This window comes from Phaenicophaeus curvirostris, chromosome 15 (genome assembly GCF_032191515.1).
Source record: "Phaenicophaeus curvirostris isolate KB17595 chromosome 15, BPBGC_Pcur_1.0, whole genome shotgun sequence".
Classification (NCBI taxonomy): domain Eukaryota; kingdom Metazoa; phylum Chordata; class Aves; order Cuculiformes; family Cuculidae; genus Phaenicophaeus; species Phaenicophaeus curvirostris.
The window spans coordinates 1,587,651-1,605,354 of NC_091406.1; the positions used below are offsets into that span (position 1 = coordinate 1,587,651).

General features: G+C 52.5%; 1 protein-coding gene across 1 annotated transcript in view; it reads left to right on the forward strand.

The window, feature by feature from the left end:
- The window catches only part of PDLIM4 (PDZ and LIM domain 4), a 445,004-nt gene extending 432,109 nt beyond the window's left edge, over positions 1–12,895 (forward strand). The window contains exons 5-8 of the mRNA XM_069869464.1: positions 3,418–3,596; positions 5,911–6,068; positions 9,132–9,252; positions 10,139–12,895. Coding sequence (XP_069725565.1) covers positions 3,418–3,596; positions 5,911–6,068; positions 9,132–9,252; positions 10,139–10,343 — 663 coding nt within the window. The 3' untranslated portion in view covers positions 10,344–12,895. The remainder of the gene's footprint in view (positions 1–3,417; positions 3,597–5,910; positions 6,069–9,131; positions 9,253–10,138) is intronic.
- Positions 12,896–17,704: the final 4,809 nt, after the last annotated feature.

Sequence of the window (17,704 nt, forward strand, 5' to 3'; positions counted from 1 at the left end):
AATACTGATTACAGTAAGGGCAGCCCTTGTGTGAGCCTGATAAGGCGCGGGCTGTGTTCCTGCCGTGCTGATAAACGCATCTTGAGCAGGAGGTGTTTCGATAAGGCAGGTGCTAGCTGCAGATCATCTCTTTTCTTTCGCTGTGGCTCAGCCTCCTCCAAACAATCCCTTTTCCTCTGCTCATCCCTTTCCCCAGCGGATGAGGGCCAGCCTGGGGTCTCCAGCAAGGTGGTGACCGGAGAAGGTTGGTCTGACCGGGCACTGGCCATGGGCATCGTTCTGCTGCCACACACAAAACCACCCCAAAACTCGCCTGCTCCCTGGCATTGGGACCTCATCCCTCCAAAATGCTCATTTTTAGCTCTGTCTTGTGTTTATCTGCCGTGGGACAGCTGCGTGAATCGTGTCTGCCAGGAGTGGAGAGGCTCCAGGAGCTCCAAATGTTGCGTGTCAGGAAGCTGGTTGTGCTTTGTAATTGATGATGCTAGAAGGCAAGCGTGAGAAAACGGATTGATAGTTTCTGTTTCTTAGGCTAAAAGAGCTCTCCTTGGTGAAACTGCACAGGCCAGCTCTTAGGAAGGGTTTGCAAACCCTTTTAATTTAAGAGAGGCCATAAAAAGCAGGCAAAAAAAGTCGGCAGAGAAAAGTAAATTAGGTCCCAAAGGGGGAATTTTTTTTTTGATCCTGAATTTGAGAACTGGGAAGAAATCCATCTGGTTCTAGGTTTCTGAGAATGAATGCGTGAGTGTTTTGCACAACGCTAAGCCTTGCGGAGGTCTCGCAGGAAAACACTAAAACAGCCTTTGAGATGAGAAGAAAGGAGACTGAGCCCAGTCTGGGAGCAGCTTTTTTTGCACAACAGGAAAGTTTTGTGGCACAGAAACCAGGAGTGACAAGAAAGGCAAAGGCTGTTGTGCTTTCAGAGGGGCCCAGAAAGCCATTAGCTGCCTCCAGCATAAAGCTCTGCTCTCCAAAGCCTGCAAAGAACCTGGTGGAAAAGGCTGAGGGACATCCACTGCTTCCTTTCCATGGTTGTGATCTGGTAGGTGTTATGGGAAGGGGAGTCCATCAGGAGCACCCTGTGGATCCCTATGGATGCTGCTGGGTCCCCTGTGGCTTTCTAACCAGCCGAGCAGGTGTCGTGGTGAGCTGCCACCACCACAAGCATCCGACTCTGATGGGGATGGGGCCACTGGTGACCGGGAACACCGAGCAGCTTGGAGTGCGGGGAGGGCTCTGAAACACCCTGGTTCCATCACTGGCTTTCATGCCTTTTGGAGAGTGCCCAAGCGATAAGCGTTAGCTTAATAGCAACATTTGCACGTGATGTACAACCTGCTGAGCCTAACAGGGTCGAATGGGTAGTGCCTTATAAACCACCCTGAATTCAAGCAAGTCCGTGGAGATTATGGTCTCTGGGCTCTTGGGTGGAGGAGGTTTTCATTCCAGAAAGAGCTGCCAGCTCTGTGCTCCCCGGCGAATGGCCTGGGTGTCCCCAGTGTGGAGGAGCTTGTGGGGCCAGAGGAGAGGGGAGCAGAGCTCCCTGTCCTCTGCAGGCAGAGGTTCCAGATGCCGCTTCCCTTGGACCTAGCGTGTGCCTGGGCCCCCGTGTGCAGTAATGAACAGTAATGGCTTGTTAAAAGCATAACTGCGTAGCTCCCCGTGGCCTGCCGACCAGCACGGACCATTGCTTCTTTCCCCACAATATTTACCATCCTTCTTTTCCTCTCTCTGTCACGGCTGAGAGTGGTTTCTTTATTTCCCTTGAAATAATAATGTAAATCTGGGAATTGGAAACCCCTAGCCTGGTTGTGGGTTTTTTAAGAGTATAAATTGGGGAGCAGTTAAAATTATATTATTCCTGGCAGCAAAATTCCTTTTTTAATAGATAATTTGAAGTTATTATGTTGGAAGCAGCTTCCCCCACGTGTGTGTGCATGCACGCTGTGGAAGGAGCGGTGCTGAGGCTTTCAAGGTGGTGGAAATGCTGGAGTCTGCAGTTTTTCAGCTGGTGGCAGAAGAAAAAAGCCCTCAAAGGCACCATCTTTTAGTCTGTAATTAAGCCCGGTTTTTATCAATGGAAGTTTTCCCTTGAAAGAACTGAAGAATTGTCTTCCAAGGTCTTTTTCTAGCAGGATCTGGTTTTTATTTCTCCTAGCTGTTCATTTTTACAAGGCTTGGGAGCGCCAGTGTTTTCTGCTATGCCCCAGTGACAGGCATTTGTTTCCAATTAGTATTTATTGGATTATTTTATTCAAAAGTAAGCTTTGTATTAGAGCCCAGCAATATGCGCTTTGTTGTTTGTTCACAGGGCGATGTTTTCTTTTTCTGCGTGGTTTTGCATCAGTTTCCATCTCCTGAGAAGCTGATGCAGGGCAGCATCGCTGGGGGTCTGCCCTCAGACAGACTGAACCAGATTAAGGAGATTACAGCCTCTTATACCAGCATCTATTTCTCCCATCAGTCGAGGCGTGGTTCTGACTCACAGGGCTGGAAATAGCAGCAGCCGGTGAGTGTCCTTAGGCTGTGTCCGGTTTTCTGCGGTTTCTCCCTGGAATTAGCCCCTCTCCGGGGCAGGGGCTGCTGGTTGCTCCCCAGGCTGAGGCAGAGCCTGGATTAGGTGGCCGGTGGCAATGTCACCAGTAGTTAATGTTGGATTTATGGGTGTGCGCGGGGCTGACTAACAAAGCCTTGGAAAAACACATAGGTAATGTTTTATGGAAGTAAAATAATGCAGAAAACTGGTGTTTTAGTGGAATCTGGGAGGTCATACAACAAAATGATTTGCTTAAAAAGCAAATGAAAATGTGAATAGCAAGCTAAACCCTTGACTGATGCATTTCTCACGCTGTAAATGGCTGAGCTTATTTGGGGAGACAATCTCCCCAAACAAACACGGGTCTTTGTGGACGAGGGTGGTTGCGAGAAGGTGAAAACACAGGGATTGGCCCCTTGGCTTCAGGTCTTGCCCAACCTGTACGGGAAGCTGATGAGCTGATGGGGTTTATCGTGTTCTGCTAATGAAAGTCAAAGTGATTGCCCTGAAGTCAGGAGAGCGATAAGTGCTCTCACAGTGATGTAACGCGAAATGAGAAGCAGACTCACAGCCTTTCTTTTGCGGAAATAACAAATATGCTTTTACAGGGGAATAAATGCAGAATACTTGGCAGCGGCTCACCCAGGAGAAATAGGCAAGTTTGGTTGGTTGGAGACCAAGGAAAGCTGCATAGTTCAGCAAGGTTTAACTGCAGGTCGAGTCTGAGTTTTCCTTTTTCTGCCGCATATCTCTGTTTTCCATAACCTATAAAATGTTATTACTGCAAACTGCATGTCCCAACGCAGCCTCTCCAGGTGCACCATACTAAGAACTGTGAATCTCAGGTTTTTCTGCTTTTTCTGCTTTTTCTTCTCTTCCAGGACAATGGACCTGCCCAGAACAGGAGGTCGGTGTCCCAGGGGGCTGGTGGCAGCCCCACAGACAACAAGCAGATGCTGAACATGCAGCACCACAACCCAACCCGGCTCTGCGCTAACAGCGGCCCCGAGTCGGCTCTGCCAGCCCAGCTGAGCGGGCTCCACATCACTCCTGCCCAGAGGTAGGATGAAGGCATTGCTCCCGCTCTGGGTTCCACTGCTGTTCATGCAAACTCAATTTCAGGGGTGTGCGTTGAGACTGTGGTGCTCCTGGAGGTCCTGGAGCTCCAGAGATGCTGGGTTCAGTTCCTGCTCTGTTAGTTGAGGGCAGGTGCGAAAAAAATAACCCACACCAAAAAAAAACGGGAGGCTTGGAGATGCCAAATTTTGAACAAAGTGGCCATGGGTAATGACTATATCAAGTGAGATTAAGTTTGTGATGCTGAAGCAACATTCGACTGTTTCTCTGAGTTGGACGAAGGTGCCGGTTTTCCAGACCTACATAAGATCTTCTGTTGCTGCTCAGGGGTGGCACAGCTATTAGTATCCTGGTTCAAAGTATATATTTAAGGCCCTCTTAGGAGTGGGGACTGCACCACCGTAGACCCAGGAGCGAACACTTGGCCTGGGAACTGGAGGTATCCACAGAGAAAATGAACCCCAGTGGACTGGGACGTTTCGAAATGTAAGATCTGCTCAGTGCAGCTGTCCGGGAGGCTGGGAAATAAATAACACTCATAGGAAAGAAAAAGCTTTTGTGTAGCCAAGAATGGTTTGGGTGGATAACTCTGACTTTGAGACGAGCCATGTTGTGCACTGCGATGCTTTTGTGTGGCTTGCGCTGCTGCTGATCTGTGCTCCTCCAGACTGGCAGAACAGTCTGCAAGAAAGTAATGTCTGTGTGGAATACAAAGAGCAAAGAGTTTCCTTTCAGCTTGGGAAGTCTGTGCCTGCTTGAATTTGTATTTCAGTGATGCTTTGAGCCAGCTCATTCCCTGGGCTGCTCCAGGGAAATTAATGAAGTTGGAAAGAAGAGAACTGCACAGAGAAATACGGAGAACAAAATCTGACGTTATCTGCGTGTGAGCCAAAAGGCAGGAGATCAGCTCGGGTGTGCGAGTAGAACTGGGTCAGAAGTGCATTCTCTTTGAATTTGTGCTTGATCAGGCTGAACTGGTCAAAACCTGCCCTTTCTCATGTAAAATGTGTACGCGAGGGCTGTGGTGGGGCAGGTAGGACCTCCGGGCACACCTGGAGGGTTTGGGCTGGCCGGGAGCGGTGCGGATGGGTCCTCGGCAGCCCTGGTAGCTGGCAGCGGCACTTCTGCCCCGCACCTCGAGAGGTCGGAGCCCTGGGAGAAGCTGGCAAGACGCTCCCAGAAAACAGAGCTTTGTTTTTTCTTTGAAAGTTAATTTTGCTTGGGTTTTTTTATTTTTCTTTGTTTGAAAGTGGATTTTCTTTGTGTGTGCGTCTTTTATTTTTGTTTTAGCAGGCATGAACTTAATGCTGGTGGAGAAGACCGGTCTGAGTTGGCTGGAATGTGTTCAGCTGTCTGATGGGGTTCAGGGCTCTTGCTATTTTTATTGCTTTTGTAATGACCTTGATGACCTTCTCCTTCAAAAAGAAAAGGAGCCCCTTCCCATGAAGCTGAGCTGTGCTTTGGGGCCTCAGCGAAGCACAACAGCGTTTGCATTCATCTCTACTCAGCAGGACACCTAAACATGTACCAGCAATATTTTTGATTCCGACCTACGCTTTTCATGTTTTGATGTAGAGAATGAACTGGAATGATGGTTTAAATTACTCTTTGCTGTCTGCTGTGCCCCAGTCGTGCTGCGTACAGACAAGGAGCGGTTTCAGGTCCAGCTGCTGGCAGCGGGCACATGGTTGGGAGCAGAGTCACAGGGCAGCCCCTCTGTCCCTCCCTGAGCGCTGCGCAGCCCGCTGGGCTGGTTTTCTCATTTAAGCCGTGGGCTGTCTCTGGCAAATGGATCTTTTAATGCAGTCACCTACAGAAAGCTGGACTTCAAAAGAGGCGTTCGTGGATGCTAAGACTTGCTGTCCCGCGGTGCCTGGCAGCAGCACCCCCACCTCTCAGCATATGGGGTGCCCTCACAGTGGTGCGAGGCAGGGGTGGCTTCCTTGGCCCTGCATGACTCATGAAATGCGTTGCTTTACCTGTTTTTTCAATAAATTCCATGTGCGGCAGAGCAATTTGCGGCACTTGCAAGCAGCTGCCCTCTTTCCTGGAGGCATCTGGTAACTGGGCCAGGCTTAGCTGTGTTGCTCAATTGGAGCTGAGCACAGAACGAGTTTAACTTCCCTGGTTCAATGGCTTTTCCTGGGACAGGCGTTACCTCCAGGCAGAGAAACACATGGGAACGGAGAGGTGTTTAATTGAATCTGTGGGAATGTGGAGATTTCGGTACCTCCCTGATGAGCTGACAATTGCTGTTTATATTTAACTTGAGCCTTTCTTGCTTTCCTTTAAAACAGCTTCGACCCCTTGAAGTCTCTTCCACGCAGCAGAAATGGAATTGATGTGGAGTCAGATGTCTACAAGATGCTTCAGGATTATGAAAAGCCTGTGTCGGAGCCTAAGCAGTCTGGATCTTTCTGGTACTTGCAGGGCATGTTGGAGGCTGGAGAGAACGGTAAGGAGCTTGGCGCCCATCGTGTGTCCCAGCGGGTCCTCCCCAGGGCTGGCGCTGTGACACTGCGGTGCTGCAGGGCTTGAAGCATCATTCAGCCTCTCTGCATCCCATTCCATGGCCCCTCACCCACCAAGGTGCAGTTGCAGGTTTGATCTCCTTCTCTTCCCCTTGCTGAGGTCCGGAAGCTCAAAGAGCCTCTAAAGACTCACCTGTCAGAGCTGACGGAGTGGGTTTGCAAACTCCTCTCTGTCATTTTACTGCGCATCACTTCAGTGCTGAGGCAGCTCAGCTCGACGCGGGAGGCTCCCAGCACCCTGTGAGGGGTAACAGCCAGATGGCAGGTTTCACATCACCCCCAAGCATCTGGGGACTTACCAAATTTTGTGGCTGCCTTGGGCATCGTGTGAAAGTTGGATTTGCAAACAGCTTCTGCATGGCAGCTGTTTTCCTGACACTGTTTATGCAATGGCTTAAAGCGGTTGTGTAAGATCATCGATGGAGAACTGTGGGGCTGTTGGAGTAAATGGCATTTGCATAAGGACGTGGGATGGTCCTCAGCAACGCCGGGATAGAGATCAGGAGCTCTTGGCTCACTTCTCAGTCTGTCACAGCTTCCTGCCTACGTGGGCAGGAGCTGAATCTAAGCATTAAATAATAAGATCCCCAAACTATACATTTCAGCTTCTTTTTATTTGCCTTTCAACCTTAAGTCCATTGGGGCTTTTATGTTAAAACTTTCAGGCTTTACAGTCATTAGGGCAAGACTCTTCTTTATGCTTTGTTCCAAGAGCCTCGTCCTCCAGTCCTGTGAATCCAGGGCCTTAGATTTTATGGGACAATACTAACTACTGCAAATGTCATTATGAAGCTGCGAGAGGGAGCAAGTCAGGCTGTTGCACTCAGTTTCTGTGCATATAACACGATATTATTTAACTAGAAGGATATTGCAACTTGCTTCACAAAGAGAACAATTGCAGGTGGCTTCTGAGCATCCACAGTTTCCACCGGTTTTAGTTTTCTCAGTAGTATTTTGGCACATCCACAAAGCATGGAATGGGATTGGCCTTGGAAGTACTGCGTGTAAAAAGTACAGCCCCTCCTAGACGGGCAGGAAAACCAATGTTAATTACAAGTTCCAGATGTATCTTCTGGTCCTTCACCAAGGACAAGCACAAGCAGCTTCCCAGCAAGGCGTCTGCTGCACCCGCGGGTCTCCTCGTTAGGACAAAGCAAATGGGAAGTGTCAGTGTTAATCCCAATTAATAGCGCTGCTCTGCTCCTCTTCCTCCCTTCTCTGTGCCAGGAAAAGGGAGCAAAACTGAAGCTTGGCTGTTTTACTCCAGCCTCCCCTTGCATCCTTGGCCCTGGGGTGGGAGAGACCCAGCAGGGGTCTGGGAGGGAAAAAAGGGTTGTGGGCTGTGGGAAAGGGAGGATGAAGAAGTCCCAGGGCAGTGCCTGGGCTCTGGGACTGTCTCAGCCAGTCCTGGACCTCTGCTCGCCCTGGCAGCATCTCGATGCCAGCCAAGACGCTGGTGACGGCACCAGCCAGGCAGGTCACCTCCAAGGGCTCTGCCACCAGCCCTTTCCCACTTGGCTGTGCTGGGCAGCAGGGAGAGGGGATGTGCAAGTGGCTGCAGGCACAGTCTTGCTTTGTGCCTTGGTTGTCACGATGCTATCGGTGTTTATTTCATAAGAGATGAGAAATTAAGTGAAAAGCGTCTCTCCTGGCATGAAGCTCTGTGATGTTTCAGCACAGTTGAAATCCCTGTGAGTGTTCCTGCTAGGTTGTTTTGCAGCTTCCACCCCTCCTCCTTTTTCCCTAAGCCTAAAATTACCCATTTTCGCCTGAGCCTGCTATGTTGTCCTTTTAAAGTCAAGATCTCCTCTCCTAAGGAGCTGGATGTCTTTAGCAACGACCTGTTTTGTGTGGAAGGTGTTTCTTCTGGAAGAAGCTGTGCTTTCTGTGCTTTCTACAGCATTGCCAGCCCCAGAGCTTTGTGCTGAGGGTCTGGTGGAGGCTGGAGAGATCCCAGCAGTCTCCTCCCTCAGCACCCTTGCCGTGGGAAGGATGAGTGCTGCAGCTGCAAATGTGGATGGCGATGGTTATAGTTGTGGAGTTAAAGTTTCTCACTGCCTTGCTGAGGACTGTAAATTACAGTGAGACTGTGGGCTGGTAAATAAGAAGGAAACGATCCATCGATCCATCGCTTGAGAAGATGGGAAGCGGCCCTCTCTGCAGGGCTCGTTTTGCTGTAAAATCTCTTCCCTCCTCCTCCCCCTCTTCTAAGCAGCTTATCCAAGCGTTCCCTCTGAGAGACAGTGACAGCTTAGCTGTTAAATGTTGGCAGATGAGCCTGTCTAGTCCAAGCACGCCGTATCTCACACTGTGAGAAGCCAACAGCTTGAGCAGTTGTTTCAGCTTATTCCCAGCAAGGCAGCGGAAGGACCCAACAGGAGGGCTTGGCTGGAGCCAACTGAGCGCTTAGAGAACCCCTGGTGTGGAGCAGCCCTGGTCCCTCCTGGGCAGGCAGCCTCACACCTATCGAGGCTGTTAGCATCTCCAAACACTGTCTTCTGTCTTGAGAAAGTGGGGTTAGGTGGGAAATCAACCCTTGTGGGTTAACCTGCTTGGCTGGAACTGTTGGCAGCGTTGGCCTCTGGATCAGGGCTGCGGCTGGAGTTGGGGTCTGCTGTGCGAGGATGCCTCTGCATCCCGAGGGTAACCCCAGGAGGCTGGAGCCGGGTGTGCTCCCTCCTCCCCAGCCGAGCCCAGGGCAGGAGGCCCTCCTGAGACACGCCGGATGGGAGAGCGGGGGTCTCTCCGTGGAAGGAATCTCCATCAGGATGAGCAGAGGGTCAGCATGTCATCTGCAGTCATCTGCAAACCTGACTGCTGTGTGACTTCTGAGACAGTCGGTCTCACTATTTGCCTTTTACTTCTTTATAAGAAAGTTTCTGTTGTGACGGGCAAAGACTCATCTGACTCCCTAAGGAAAAAAGGTGGGGGGAAAGAGCCTGGAAAGGACAAAATTTTAACCTATGTCTGTTTAAAATTCTTGGCAGGTGAAAAACTCGACAAGCTGAGCAACCCTCGAAACATCAAGTCCCCAGTGTCAAAGCTCGGCGGTGCTATGTCTGGGCTGCAGATGCTCCCCGAGTGCACGCGCTGCAGGAACGGCATCGTGTAAGTGTCACGTCTCGCTGGAGCTGCCCGTGCAGTGGGCACAGAAATGCAGCGACACGGCCGGGTCGGGTCCAACCGCACATATGGGTTAGAATTTGTAGCAGAATACCTTGCATCCCTTGAATCCCTTTCTGGTTTTGGCTAATTCTTATATAAACCTAGAACTGAGGAATATGGCTTGGATTGCCCCTTTTAAAGGAACCTTGCAGGAAATCGGGGATGATTCATGGGCTGGTTTCTGCCCTGCTCAGGGACTGTGCTCCTTTGCTGCCCCACAGAGTGAGAAACGCTTCAAGGGTCAAGTAGAAGAGGTCTGTGGATTGTTTCTGTTTGTTTGTTGAAGAGTTACTCTCTGATGGATGGGTGTTGGGTCTGATTTCAGAGAATATAGGCATTTTTCTGCTTCGTCGTGTTGTAATTTATGTTCTGTTGTAATCTACATTCTGCTCAAGCCAGATTTGCTGGCTGAGAGTCCTCTGTTCTGCAAATGCCTGTAACCATGTTCTTGCTGGTGCTGCGAGCTGAAGTTCTCAGCTCCAAACGCTGCGATGTCTGTGTGCACAGCCCCAGCCCTGCCAGCACGCTCAGAGGATGCTGGCTCCCCATGTTCTGGGCTGAGCTTATATATTCAAGGCTCAGCTTTGACTGAGTGGTGGAGCAGGACAGATGGGAATGGGGCATCCCAAATGGTGGAGCCACAGAGCACAGCCAGGAGTTGGCACCTTTGGGTTGGCTCAGATGCAGGGATGGGAACCTACAGTAGCATCCTTGTGTGCCGCTGCATGCTGCTTCCCTTCGCCGACTCTGTTTTACTCGAGGCAGCAGGAAAAGCTATTTCTGCTCATTGTTTCCCCATCTCATGTGAGCTCTCCCCATCTCTCTCCAGCGGCACGATCGTCAAAGCTCGGGACAAGCTCTACCACCCCGAGTGCTTCATGTGCGACGACTGCGGCCTCAACCTGAAGCAGAGAGGGTATTTCTTCATCGAAGAGCAGCTGTACTGCGAGACGCACGCGAAGGAGAGGGTTAAGCCCCCTGAGGGATATGACGTGGTGGCTGTTTATCCAAACGCTAAAGTTGAACTTGTCTAAGCCCAGGCTGGGCCCTGGAGAGGTCGGGCGGCCGCGCGCCCACCCACGTCCTCCCCGCCGGCTGCACAATGTGGCTGTAATCAACCCCGATTACCAAAGCCCAAGTTAAACTGCCTTTTCCTAGATAAAACCGTTTACACTTGGGATCTCCAGGGGATGGTGTTGAAAGCATACGAGCAGGTTTTTCCCTTCTTTTTGACACTCTGCTTTTTGGGTTGCTGTGTTGGGTTATTAGTCTGTGTCATAACCTTGTCCAAGATCTGTGTAAATATGGATTAATTCTCTACTTTGTTTCATATAAAACCAGTATTCCTTTTTTTTCCTCCCCTCTCTTCTGAAAAAGCAAGGAAGCTGTTGTAAAAGCTCAAAAAAAAATAAGGCACTTTAACAAAAGAAGCTGACTTCTATACTCTGAGCTTAATCTCCTGCCTTCCGACTGCCCCGGTGATTAAAAACCAACCCCTTGAGGAGTCTGGGATGCGGCACTGGTGGGTCGGGTCCCCAGCTCAGCCCCATCCCACATGTGCCAAGGAAAGAGTAATTGCTGTGAAATTCCCTGGTTCAGGGCACTGCAGTTTGAGGCTAACACGACTGACCTGAGTTCCCCAAGAGATCTCTACACTGAGCATGTGATGAGGCTTTTTTCTTCTTTCTTTCACTCGTATTCAGTTGTTTGCTGTCATCTAGTTACCCGAGCACCTTTAAAGGACACTGAAACAGCACGGAGCCCACCTCAGCTCTTCCTGCCTCCCACGCTCCTGCCCCACAGCTGTCTTTGCTTCAGCCTTTCCAATTCTTCCCCAGCTTTTACTATATATTTGTAGCCCTTTATTCCTAGATCCCCCAACTGTTGCCATCTGGGTCTGCCTCACAGCAGCAAGGGGAGGATAGAGTCCCTCCTGGCTCTTGGAAAGGAACTGGAGCGGTGATGAACCCAGCTGTGAGCCCAGATTCCAGGGACAGTGGGTTTGGGTTTATACCTGTGTCCCAAGCCTACACTTTCAGCCAGGTCCGTTGTCCACTTTGTTTGAGGGGGAAAAGGTTTTGAGGATCTTGGGATGTTGCTTCATTGGAGAAATGCTTTTTTTAATGCTCATGTTTGAAGGAGAGAGAGAGAGAGAGTTAAGTAACCCAGCTGCTGGGTGGTAGGAGCTGTGTGTTTGGTACCACAAGGTTATTTCTGCATTGCAACAGCCTCCTTCCTCCTCCTCACTTGAAAGGAGAGGGATGGGGGAAAGAAAAAGAAACATTAGTGCTTGCTTCCCTTCTGTGGAAAAGGAAAATAAGACATGAGGCAGTGACCAAAGCACTCCTTCCCCTTCTGGCTCTCCATAACAAGGGTCTGAGAAATCTGGGAGCAGAGGAGCATTGGGGGGCTGTGTTAAGTTTGGGGCTGGGTATGCAGTTTCTTCCTACACGTGCCGCAGCCCTGAGGGAGTACGGATTTTAGGGTGTTACAGGGCCACATTTCGACCTTCTCGTGTGATGCCTCGTAGGGATTTAAGCAGGGCTGAGTTACCCAAGCGTGCGTCCTGCCTGGGTACCACCTCGCAGCCAGAGCGATGCTGGCTGTGCATGTTCCTGGCAGCAGCACAACACCCACCTCCCTCTCCTTCCGTCATCAGGATTTGTAATTATTAAACTGCAAGAAACACGTGGAAACTTTTATCACAGCGCTGAGCCTTGCTTTTCTTCTGATTGCATAGCCTTGTGAGGTAGGTTGGATCATCTGAAGGGAAACGCTTGGGACAATTGTAAGTGATGAGGAGACTAACAATATTGAGGTGGGAGGCGTTCCTGCCCTTGTTGCAGGGCTCTGCTTGAAGCTCCGTAGTTTGCCGTTCTCAGAAGCAGTTGTTCTGAATTCCCCCATTAACCTCACTGGGCTGAGCTCCACCTGGAAGTTCAGGTGTCACCCAAACCCAGGACTGAATCCAGCTTGGCTGAGCAATGGAAAACTCATGACACAAGTGGCCCTGGGGGGCTTTTCCCATTTTCCTTGGAGACGGCTGCTGCGGGGGCCGTGCTTTGCTCTCTGCAGCTCTTGTCCCGTGTTCCACTCCATCTGTGGTGGTGGTGTCCTGCGGAGATGCCAGGCATCTTCCAGCCCCAGCACAGGGAGCACCTTAGCAATTCATAAATTGTTTCATTGCCCTCCTTTTGAACACCTACCCGAGCGGGCTGCTGGCAGGGCACCCTTGGTAGTTGCGCCCAGCTGCTGCACCAGTACGGCACTGGGAGCACTGGGCGTGGGACTTTTCTTTCAATTTGAAACCAAATTCCCACAAATAAATTTTTCCATGTGGTTGTCTCATTGTACCCTTTCTTAGGGGTGATCACCTCATTTGATGACCCCGTGGAGCCTAAAGCTGGAGCGGCCTCACGCAACCCCATCCTGGGGACATCGATTCCTGGCTTTGGGCCACATCGTTCGTGTTGTCAGGAGGTGCGAGTGAGCCTCCCGTGTCACTGGGTAATGCTGTGTGACTCTGTAAACAGGGGCAAGGAGCTGTTTGTATGAAATACAAAATAAAACTGTATTGTTAGTTTGACATCTCGCGTTCCTTAGCTCGGGCTTTCCCTGGCCCCGGCTGGGTCTCTCCTGCAGCAGCAGCAGCCGCGTGAGCAGAGGTCCATGGGCACACGGGTAAGGAGGACGCTGGATACGCTTTAACAAGAGTCTTGGAGATGGAGAGCTGCGCTTCCACAGTGTGTTAAGGGGCTTGTTTGAGGTCTGCCCTGTGTTTTGGCTGGCTGTCAGTTGGGTTTTTTGGCTTCTGAGAGCTTCCCGAGACCCTGCATCCCACTGGGCTCGGAGATGGGAAGCTCTGTGCCCCCCATCACTGCAGATCTTCGAACCACAGAAACCCGTGGGGTGGAGGAGCACGGGGGGTCAAGAGGGTGGGGATGGGCTCGCTGGGGTTTAGCAGCTCTGTTGCAGAGGGGTCTTTGCTTGTATAGCTGCATCTCGCTAAATCTGGGTTTAGTGGTTGGTTGGTATTTGGTTTGCTGGTATGCGGGAAGGTCAGAAGTAATGTGAGTTAAGTGCCTCTGACAGGTAGTTAATTGACAAGGTTTCATTTGGGAAGCAATCATACATGGAAATCATTGCTTGCATGTGCCTAAAATATTACACAGAGCTTCTGAGGATCTGCGTGCGGCATGAGAGATTTTCATACAGTTTAGGTCTACATGTCTAATTAGTGTGCGTATTCAAACACTTAAGATGCTCATGACTCCCCTGTTTGTGGTTTTTCCACGCGTGCCTGTGTCAGGTGTGTGTGTAAGTTACAGCCACCAAGAGCCTCGACCCCTCCGCCCCAGGTGCTGCTGCTGCCCCGTCCCTGGAGGTGTCCCAGGCCAGGTTGGTCCTGCAGGAGGTGTCCCTGCCCGTGGCAGGAGTGGAACTGGATGAGCTTTGGGGTCCCTTCCAACCCAAACCATCCTGGGATTCAGTCCCAGGGCTGAGCTCTCTGGGACGATCCCTGGGTGTGCGACTGAAGGGGGGTCCTGAGGAAGCTGGGGGGTGCTGGGTCCCCTCCGATCCCCCCCGTCCCCACAGCCGCCACCTTCTGCCCTGCCCAACCCCAGGGGCTCCTCCGGGCTCCTCGCTGCTTCGGAAAAAATGACACATAAGATCAAACGCAACGAAGGGCACCGTTTATGAACTAAATGAGGTGGGACCGGGGCCAGCCTGATTCAAGTTCTAATTGTTGAACTTTTTCCGTGTATCATCATTAATTTTTCCTACTTAGCCTGGCATTATTTCCACCACCACACCCCCTTTCTTCTGCTGCTTTTGTTTGGAGTTATTTAACTTCACTTTTGTGGTTGGACGCCTGCCCCAGGGACCTGAGAAAAAACTGAGCTGGTCTGTTTGTATTGGGGTAAAAGTCCTTGTGTGGTGGGAGGGGAGGTAGAGGGAAAGAGGCCTTTCAGAAAAGCTCCCTCTCCTCCCATTCTCATGTGTGAAAGAGGCTATTTTAGTTATTTCAGGGAAAAAAGTATTCCCACAGATATAATAAAACAGATAAGACTGCTCCTGAGTGTACGGGTGCTTGTCTACAACTTATTTTGTCTCTTTTTCTCCCTGGGAAAGCGCAGGGGAGGCACCCGCTGAGCTCCCCCAGCCCAGGAGCTGCTTCTTCCACTGGGACACTTAAATATTTTGCGGTTTTACGTGGCCCTAAAGCAATTCTTCTGTGCAGGGAGGGCCTGGGCCTCGGTTCATGGGCAGAGGGTGGCTCACTTGTGCAAGGATGCTGCTCGGATTCAGGCTTTTGGCTTCATTAATGAAAACAAGCGCTTTTTTTTTGAAGAAAACACCTTAGTTCTGCATGGGGTGGTGGGCAGCGGGGGGGGAGGTGCGTGGGGCCGGGTAGGAGGCTCGGGGGATGCTCGGGATGCAGGGGAGAGGCGGGCGCTGTTCCTGCACCATCTAGTGATGGAAACAGAAACACCCAGCGGGGCCGGGCAGGACCGGGGAAGATTCCCGGCGTCGTGCGGCGGTTTCCGAGTGGGAACAGCCCGTTCCACCCCGAGGGCAGCGCTTCTGAGCACCCTCTGGCACGGGCTGCCCCGGGAGAGGCTCAAAAAGCCACCGCGATGGGTTTGAGCGCTTCCTCTGAGCTCTTGATGCTGTCAACCCCCTCCCTGTTCAGCCTGTTCCAGTGCCCCATGACCCTTTCTGTGAAAAACTTGCTCTGATGTCCAGCCTGACCCTCCCCTGGTGGAGCTTGAGGCCATTCCCTCTCGTCCTGTGACTTGGGAGAAGAGCCCAGCTCCCTCCTCTCCACAAGCTCTTCTCGGGGAGTTGGAGGGAGCAATACATGAGCCCCCCAGGTCTCCTCGCCGCACCTGCTCCCACTGCCTCTCACCTGCCCGCAGCGACATCGCACCAGGTGAGGTTCGTAGAATCATAGAATCATAGAATAACCAGGTTGGAAGAGACCCACCGGATCATCGAGTCCAACCATTCCCATCAATCACTGACCCATGTCCCTCAGCACCTTGTCCACCCGTGCCTTAAACCCCTCGAGGGAAGGGGACTCACCCCCCTCCCTGGGCAGCCTCTGCCAGGGACCAATGACCCTTTCTGTGAAGAATTTTTTCCAAATGTCCAGCCTAAATCTCCCCTGGTGGAAAGCAAGAGATGGTCTTGGGAAAGCCGGGGGTGGGGGTTCTCCCAAATCCTCACACTCGTGCTACAGGCGGGCACCCTGTCCGTCTCGTTTACGGGATTCCTACCACAAACTTTACAGGAACCTCTCCGACCTCATTTCCCACACGCTGCTCTTCATCTAAGGTCTGGAGGCGTGTTTTACAAGGCTGTACTGAAATGCTTTCAGAGGGGTCACTTGGGAGAACTAGGACTGGTCCTTCCTGTACGCTGAATTTGCTCCGAGGATTCCCGAGCCATTTACCGGCACTGGTTCCATGCAGTTTCCATAATCTTTGTGCTGGGTTGAAGCATCCCTGATGCTGGATGAGAAGTGGGGTTTGCAGTGCGGGGAGCGCCCACAAAGTCTGGCAGGAGGGCAGGAGCCGTGGGGCTGGGGCAGAGCTGGCACACGAGGCGCTTCTGCAGCTGCTGGTTGATGTAGATAGAAGAGAAAGCCCCATGATGTTTTCACGTTAAATGCATGAAATTTATAATACGTTGAGGGTTTCATCTGCAAACCAGATAAACCTGAGTATGTCGTGTGTGCCTACCACTTACTTTCGATGCGCTAAACTTGCAGTCTAACCACAGTTATTTAGGAGCGCTGCGAATTATTCCTCTGTAAACAATGACTGCTGGCTGAATAATTATTAAGATTGCACTAACATCGATGCTTCAGACAATACCCTCCCAATTCCTCGGATCCCCGTGGGAGCGGGTGTGCGTTGCCCATCTTTTCCGTGGTTCTCGCACAGCTCCCAGGCAGGGGGGGTGGCGGCTGCACAAATCAGCCCTCGCCCCCGCTCCCACTCGCCGTTATCGCTCGGGGACAGCGCTGGGTGTAGCTCTAGGGGTGGCTCAGCCTTGGCATCCAGCTGCCACCTCCAGGCACGAGGTATCCGAGCTTTTCCCACACTCCCTGCATGACACGGACTCTCCATCCCTCATTCCGAGCAGCAGCGGGTCTCTGCCTGGCCTGGATAAATGCTGCCATCTGCTTCTCCTCCCCGGGCACTGCTGCAGCCATCGCGCCCTGCTCTGTGCCTGCACCCTCCCGTGCCCCCCAGGGACCCCCTGATCATCCCTGCAGGAGAGATGCTCCCCTGGCCTGGTCCAGCTGCCCCTTCCCAGGGCATCCGCACTGCTCCGGCCAGGCAGAGCCGAGCCTGCTCTGAACACCACAGTGATTCTGAGTGCCCCGTGAGTTATTTCGGAAGATGAGAGCATTGCTCAGATCTTTGGGATGGCTTCGCCAGCTGTCTCAATATCAAAGCCGAGAGTCACGTGTAGAGCAATAACAGTTAACAGACAGGAATCCAGAATATAAAAAGCTCCTCTCCTGAGGCCAGAGCTGCGACAGGCGCCTTTGGAGCGGACGCTGCTGACCTTGTCTGCTGGGTAAACGCTCCTGGGCTGCAGATAATAACAGATTTTCCGGGCCTGGGAGCACATTTGATTTCTAAAGCTGTGTCTGATGCTCACTTTTCCCTGTGCCAGCGCGCAGGAGGGACTCGCATCCCTGCTGCCTCCAGCCCCCCAGCTCATGGCTTGAGTGAAAGCTGCTCCCATTTCCTATATGTTTCCCATCTATTTCCTATCTCTTCCCTCTTCCCACGGCTTCCGGCTCGCCCGCTTCCCGCAGAGCGCCCTGTGCCACGGTGCTCGCCCCCTCGCAGCAGCGATAGAGGGAAACTCGGGGTGGGCAGCAGCCCCGGGGAGCGCTGCCCCTGCGAAAGGGGAAAACGCTTCCTCAGAGAGGGGCAGGTGCGGGGGGGAGGCAGGTGATGGGGGAGGCAGGTGATGGGGGAGGCAGGTGCGGGGGATGCTGCGGGTGGAGGGGCCGGGCTGGCAGCATCCTCCGTATCCTTCCTTACCCCGGGGCCGGGACGCGCATCCCCTTCGGGGCCTGGAAGGAATCCGTGGACGCGCTTCTTTGGGAAAGCTCCGTGCGGGCTGCGGGGGGCGGCAGGTGTGGGGGGAGAGGGGCAGGTGCGGGGGGAGGCAGGTGATGGGGAGGCAGGTGATGGGGAGGCAGGTGATGGGGAGGCAGGTGCGGGGGGAGGCAGGTGCGGTGGAGGCTGCGGGCGGAGGGGCCGGGCCGGCAGCATCCTCCCCCTCCTCCCTCCCCGCGGGGCCGGGCCGGGGCGGGGCGGCGCTCGGGGCGGCTCGGGGCGCGCAGGAGCCGCTCGGGGAGCCCCGC